The sequence below is a fragment of the Euprymna scolopes genome, chromosome 35, assembly GCF_053919585.1.
Source record: "Euprymna scolopes isolate OS-2025 chromosome 35, ASM5391958v1, whole genome shotgun sequence".
NCBI lineage: Eukaryota > Metazoa > Mollusca > Cephalopoda > Sepiida > Sepiolidae > Euprymna > Euprymna scolopes.
The window spans coordinates 80,749,066-80,756,678 of record NC_136516.1 but is presented as its reverse complement, the minus strand read 5'-3'; the positions used below and the strand labels follow the sequence as shown (position 1 = coordinate 80,756,678).

The following is a 7,613-nucleotide window of genomic DNA, read 5'->3' as shown; positions in this document are numbered from 1 at the left end:
TCTTAAACCAAAACTCGCTTTGACATTTTATGTTATCTAAATATGAAATTTCATTCTAATCGCATTTTAGATTTTTAATATTGCATATAACAATTCGCCCCTTTTTAATGGGGGCTTTGTTATGACACTGACCAATAACAAATACAGAATACTCTGTAAATATGCTACATAAAATAGTGTTCAATTCTGTAGATGTAACAGACGCATGTAATGCAGTGTTAAATAAATTTTTTATATTTCATATTTTTATAAAATTAAACCATACAAAATACTGAAACTATGGCATTTTATGAAAAAGCACATTTTGTGCGGACCTGAATGATCTTGTCCCCTACCTGTAAATGACTTTCCACGAGTTATCGTTTAGACTTTCAGCTTAACACAAAACTAAAAATTGATATGAACACTAGACTTATTCACTCCAAAAATTGTAAACCCAGTGAACCTTGAATACTATTGAAGAAATTCTAGGTAGGAAGAGTACTTTATCTTGCTTTTGGTAACATGTGTTGAATGTACTATAAAAAAAAAAAAAAAAAAATTAAAACACATCCAGGTAGGCAACATTACTTTCATGAATTTATGCAGGAATCATCACCGGGCTTTTTTACTTTTTTTTTTTTTTTTTTTTTTTACAAAGGCATCACCACATTATCAAGGCCCAGAGGCCACTCAAGGATAAGGGTTAAAGAGTGTACAGTAGAAGTTGGTCAATATAGTAATAATTAGTAATGAAAATTTGGTAAATTTAATAACTTATATGGAACGGCTCATCAAGAACTTATTTACTTTAGACTTGAACAAAACCATATTGTAGTCAGCCGGAAAGCAGGAAAACGGAAGACAATTCCACAGGCGTGCAGTTCTAAGAAAGAAGCTTTGTTCATGGAATCTACGTTTAGGTTTAGGCACAGATAAAGAGTGGGGGAAATTATTGATAGTGTTTACAGCTAGACGAGTGTTTCTTGTGAAAGTTTGGCGAGGGGGGACCATAGATTGAAGCTCAGTTGAACACTTTCCATGAAAATAACGATACATCAGAGACAAACTCGCAACATCTCTTCTGTGAGATAGAGGTTGCAAGGAGGAGAAAAGGACATCTCCTACGAGGCTACGAAGTCTATTTTGAACTCTATCAAGGCAGGACAAGTTCTTTCTAGCAGCTCCTGCCCAGATGTGGCAACAGTATTCCATCCTTGGACGTACCTGGCTCTTATATAGATAGAGAATAGCATCAGCAGTGAGATATCTACTGGATCGATAGAAAGATCCCACCATTTTTCCAGCGGCCTTGGCAACAGATTTGATATACGTGTTCCATTTAAGATCAGGAGTAATGGTCAAGCCCAGAAGCTTGTCAAAACTTGAGGCCTCCTGAAGACGAGAGCCATTCATTTCAATTGATGACAAATGTGGATTAGAATGTTGATGATGTAAAGAGAGAAGCTTGGTTTTAGATGCATTAAAAGTAACCAGCCACTCCTTTCCCCATTGTACTACGTGCTCAAGATCAGAGGAGAGAGAATTGGAGAGAACTTGCTCGTTTACTGTCTTAGATGTGGTACCATAAATGGTAGTGTCGTCAGCATAAATGTCTACAAATGATGTAAGGATATGATTTGGAAGATCATTAATGTAGATCAGGAAAAGAGTTGGGCCCAGGATGGATCCCTGAGGGACACCGGCATTAATATTGTGAGCTTCTGATTTTTGCCCCTCAACTACTACTCTTATGAATCTATCAGAAAGAAATGATTTAATAATTGAGAAGACTTTTCCAGCTATACCATAGCTAGCGATCTTATGAAGTAAACCTTTATGCCATACCCTATCAAAGGCTTTAGATATGTCAAGAGCAATTGCCCTAGAAAGATTGCCACCGTCGAGAGATTTGCTAATCCTATGCGATATAACTGTAAGGACATCTGCTGTAGATCTAGCAGAACGGAAACCATATTGAGTGTCACTAAGAAGGTTATTTTTGTTGAGATGTTTGATTACTTCTGTATTTAATACAGATTCTAGCAACTTACTCATGACGCACAGGAGACTTATTGGCCTGTACTGAGAGGGGGATGAGCGATCACCTGAATTCTTAAATACAGGGCATACTGATGAGATTTTCCAGGGAGATGGGAAACTATTCTCCTTAAGACAACGTTTAAACAGTTTTGTAAGTATGGGCGCTAGTTCAGGTTGAAGTTTTTTGAGTACTATGATTGGAATACCATCAGGGCCAGTTGCTTTACTGGAATCAAGGTTTTTGATTAGTTTGGCAACATCACGTACAGATATACGTATATCACATAGCGTGTTTTCTGATACAAGAGGAAATATTGGGGGTTGGCGGTCTTATACGGAAAAAGTCACCGGTCACACGACTCCCTTATGAAGATGGGCACTGCTACTTTATCCGAAAGAATCAATGTAAAATTGAAGTAATCCCAATGTCAAGTTATTGAAACTGACAAATTTGAGGTAACCTGAATGTTAAGTTAAGCCCAATCGATGATAATCGATTAAAATAAAAGCAAAGGAGATCATTTACAATTTTTGGAGTGACTAACAGTTCAGACGAGGGGCGTACAATAAGTAATGCCCCTGACCCACTTCCCATAGCAGTAGAGCAATGAAACTTGGCAGTTATTAGTCTTTCTCTACATAGGAAAAACCCAGAGTTATGCGTTTCTCTGGAGACAGTTTTTGTAGAAAACCCAGGTTGGTCCTCCAACCACAACGTGACTTCAGAAATCAAGCCTGCATCATCTGGGAAATGCTTTCCTTTCAAAAACAACTTCATAGCTGGGAAGAGGCGAAAGTCAGGGTGCAAGATCAGAAGAGTAGGGAGGATGGGGAAGGATTTCATAACCACACGCCTGTGCTTCCGATCTGCGATCTGGTGACATGAGAGTTGTGGACCGGAGCCTTGTCCTGCAGGAGGAGGGTACCTTTGTTGATCTTGCCCCACCTCTTGATTTTGATAGCTTCCCTTAATTTTCTCAAAAGTGAAGCATAATAGGCTCCTGAAATTGTCGTACCCTTTGCCAGGAAATCTGTCATTACTCCATCCTGGTCCCAGAAGACCAGGAGCATGACCTTGCCAGTGGAGGGCTGCACCCTTGCCTTCTTTGGAGGTGGTGAGTCCAAGTGTTTCCACTGCATTGACTGGTCTCTGGATCATAGTGATGGACCCAGGTTTAACCCTGTGTAATCAGTCTTTAAAAAGACTCTTGGCACATCTCCAAATTCATCCTTGAGCACTCAACGCCTTCGCTTCTGGAATGGTGAGCAACCTGGGAATCCATCTAGCAGACACCTTATGCATATATGCAAATGGTCATGAATGATAAGTTTCCACGGACCCCATACTAATCTTGACATCTTGGACTATCTTCCAAAATGGCAGCCTCAACAAAAACCGGATGGATCACTGCTCGACATTCAACAGGCTCCATTTCACACCCGACTCAGTTCAAACACCTGTTAAACTGAAACCACAATTAGTTCAGAGCTGTAATTTGCCACATAACCCGTACAGATATAAATCATTGCACATGCAAAATTTCAGCTAGATCAGACAACTGGAAGTGGGCCAGGGGCCTTATTGCACGCCCCTTGTATTAGAGGGCAAGCTCGTTCAGGTCGGAATTTTATCTGACAGTTTGCTGGAGTCGCTTGTTCTACATTACCAAAAGCAAGATACTTTTCTTTCTACTTATTTTAAAGCATTTATTTACTTTGAAACGAAAATGACGTTTCGGGTTAAAGCAGGGGAGGGCGGTTTCCTCGATAATCACTTAAAAAGCAGGAATTAAACACTGATTAAAAACACCAATAATCTCGAGGCTCCAAACGGCTGTAACAAAACGGCTATTTTTCTCCTAGTTCTAACTCAAAACCCCTCGAGTCATTGAGTTAGAGTAAAATAAACGCTTTAAAATAAGTTAAGACTTATCTGGGTGGGTAGAGAGCAGAGTAACGGCATCTTGCCGTTTGGCCAAATCAAAGTTTTCATTCAGAAGTAAATTGAGACAACTTCAAAAATTCAACCGTGGGGAATTCTGCACTCGTGGGGAGTTGGTAAACAGAACCAGACGAGGAAAATCAGTTGAAATGCATCTTTAAACTATGGTGGGCAAAACCAGTTATAGACGTGTTCGTACAAGGTTGGAAGTTTTTTTTTTTTTTAATTATAAAAGTGGTTGTGGTTGATTGCGTATGATTAATACGCCAGAATTTAACCCGATTGAAGGAAAAGGCAAGCGTGTGCATAGTTCTGACAAACTATGCACACGCTTGCGCGTACACAAGTGACCACCAAGGAATTACATTGCTGGCAGACCTGTACGAGAGTGCCCACTGCCTAACCTCTAAAAATGCGCGTTTTACACCTTTAGTTTTTCCCACGCTAATCATAGATTAGACTCGAGTATCATTAGCAAGAAATTTTTTAAATTTAATAACTTAAGGGGGGGGGGGTCACTTCCTAACGTTCTCCCGTATTGCTACCCGACTTACTATCCAATGTGTTATGTGATTAGAACGTTATGAGAAAGTGCCCCCCCTTAAGTCATTAAATTTATTTTTCCAATATTAAATCTAATGTCAAATTAGAAAAAAAAAAAAAAATAGCGCGTTTTTAGAGAGTGGACACTCGTACAGCCCCACCACATTGCTTAATATCCGGCAAACTACTTGTCGCGACAAAGTTTAGCGCAGTCAGTATTCGTTTTCAGCATACCCGAAAACATAAGTCGTTATTTTATAAAAGGGATCAAGGTGGAAAGTAATTCAAAAGTTACGAAAAAATTTAAGTCAGCCCAAAACATCACTAGGAGTCCAGAAAGTGGGTGCTCATTTTTAGGTTAAATTTATATACAAAAGAGATTCCTATTAAAAGGAGAAAAAAAAGTTAAACTTTCTGCGCCCCATTTAAATATTTAAGCTTACATTTATCGAATTTAAAGCTTTGTAAAACTAATTATAATGAGGGTAGAACCCCCATTCAACATAGGGAAATGCAGAGGAAGTTAAGTGTAGTTTTCTTAAAACTACAAAAAAATTCGGTCAGCATCTTCCGGCGCTGTACGTAAAACGTCCGAAATACATCGACGATAACACGGTCCCTATTCTGCATGAGGACTTGAGTTCAAGTTTGCTTTACTTGAAACAAGGAGGTACGAAAAACTGGTTAAACAGATGTTACCAAAAGGCCAATTATTCTATGTAGAAGAGAATTAGCTTATTTTAAAGCCTTTCTTTAATAAAGAAAAGAGAACCAAGCGAGAGGGGGGGGGGGAAATTAAAATGGCCGCGTGATGATTTGACTTGCATCTTTGAAGTCCCGATAATGGATAAAAAATTGAAAACTTTGGTACCTCTGGATTGTAATACAAACTAGACATTATCTTAAAGCTATGTTGACAAAGCTGTCATAACTAGTATTTATTTTTTTATTAAAAAAAAATAAAATAAACAGATAACCACTTAAAAACGGGGAAATACGTCCAAATGTGCGCTGAAGAACCAACTAAGGACTTGAGTTGTATATTTTTACGACCTGCACCCAGCGTAGTATAAACACCAACCACCATGTTAAGAACGGCTTTTGAGGTTGGGAGGACTATTCCGAAAGCCGTTCTTAACATGGTGGTTGGGGTGTTTATAATACGCAAGGGGGTGCACACTGCACGTCGTAAAAATTTAACCAACTTTTTTGAATGAATTGGAGGGTTGAATGAATACCACAAAAAAAAAAAAAAAAAAAAAAAAAAAAAAAAAAAAAAATTGTCGCCGACAAGTAGTTATATTAAAATATTATCCAATGCATTTCCGATATTTAAGGCGGTCTTAAAAATGCGGTCGAAAAGATTGCAGATGACAGCTCCAAACAAAACCTTTGTCAATATCGGGGAAAGACGTACTTGAAGATAACATTCAACATTTAAAAATTGAATGAATCTTTTGCATCAAATTTGGTTACTGTTTATTTTAAAGCATGCTTTTTCGAAAGAATGTTATGGCGAGTAAAAAAAAAACAAAAAAAAAAAAAAACGGTTCGTTTAACCGTTGTGAATATTTTCAATTCATTTTAAAAGACGCTCATTAGATTTTAAATTTTTTTTTTTTGCAAGCTAAATAAAATGCAAATGTTTTAGTAATTCCATTTTTTTTTTTTTTTTTTTTTTTTGCATGCAAAATATGCATTTATTCTTTTGAAAGAAAAGTAGACTGCCTCCTCCGTATCCGACTATACATAGTTATAGTTTATTTCCGTTAGAAATGAACGAAAAAGTAAAGCATTAAAAAAAAAAAAAAAATAAATAAATTAAAAATTCTAACTTTTAATTGCAATAGATTTTAATTAAAGTGCAATTTTAAAAGAATATTTTTTTAAATGCTAAAATTTTCAAATTCAAAAATTCAGAAAATCGAGAACCTCAAAGAAAGAACCAGTTGTGTTCGGATTTTTAACACTCGCTTTCCCTAAATTTAAAGATGCTAATATTCAAAGCAGTAAATTAAGAATATCTAACAATCGACATATTAATATTAAAATATGTATTGAAGAGATTTAAATTACAGAGGAAAATAAAACTAAAGACGAACGAAAACGGGAAGGACATAAAGACACTAAAAACTTGTATAGCAACGGTCGAGTAACCATGGAACAGACAATAAATAAAACTATTTACATCGTTAATTCAAAGGTGTCCAAAATACTTACTGATTGATGTGAAGTAGCCATATTCTGTGATATTAATTATTTAAAAAAAAAAATCAAACGTTTTTCACTATAAACAAATCGCAGCAAAAGCCAAAATAAATATCTAGGACGATGAACAATAAAATGCAAGCAAATGGCCACAAATATTTATAGAAACAATGTTGGTTCAAATAACAGCGCTCCGTCTCTGATTGGCTGATTCCAATGACAACTTCTATTCTGATTGGTCAATACGGTCCAAACCTTTAAACAATATTGTTAAAAGAAAAATTCCATTTTTTTTATTTACATTAAAATTATTATATTATTTATAATTAACACAAAAGATACCTCAAAACATTTAAATAAATAAATTGTCTTTAAGGAAGAAAAAAACAAAAACAAAAAATACATTTTTATTTCCCATTATGCACCACTCATTCGTGAATCACGAGCAACTGAAGGGAGCGCTTATTATTTTTAGTTTTACGTTTGTTTTAATTTAAAGTTTTTTTAAAAGAAATTATGCTTTTGTAAATATATTTTAGCATATTTACTAGTTTTATATTATTAATATTAATGTATTTGTCAAAATTTGCTCTTAGAAATTCTATCCGTTTTAAATATGAAAATACTAAAATAAGTACTCCCGTTGTAGTTTTTTGTTGCTAAGTTACAGGAATGGCGTTGAAAATTTAGTTTACTGAATTACTTAGTAATTCTTTCACGACTGAGACAATTTTTATTTTTGTACCTTTTCTCCACACTAAAAAAACGACCTTGGTTTCTAACTCTGTCCCGTGGGGAGGCATTGTAAATAAGTACGGTAATCGTGAAGAAAGAGAGAGCCTGTTTCCTCCGTTTGACTATAGGTGGCGTTACTGTCTGTCCACCCAGTTACGGAAGC

General features: G+C 36.0%; 1 protein-coding gene across 1 annotated transcript in view; it reads right to left on the bottom strand.

The window, feature by feature from the left end:
- Nucleotides 1-6,913, bottom strand: part of LOC145259957 (G2/mitotic-specific cyclin-B-like) — a 23,452-nt gene extending 16,539 nt beyond the window's left edge. The window contains exon 1 of the mRNA XM_080117934.1: nt 6,728-6,913. Coding sequence (XP_079974060.1) covers nt 6,728-6,748 — 21 coding nt within the window. The 5' untranslated portion in view covers nt 6,749-6,913. The remainder of the gene's footprint in view (nt 1-6,727) is intronic.
- Between the last annotated feature and the right edge of the window lie 700 nt (nt 6,914-7,613).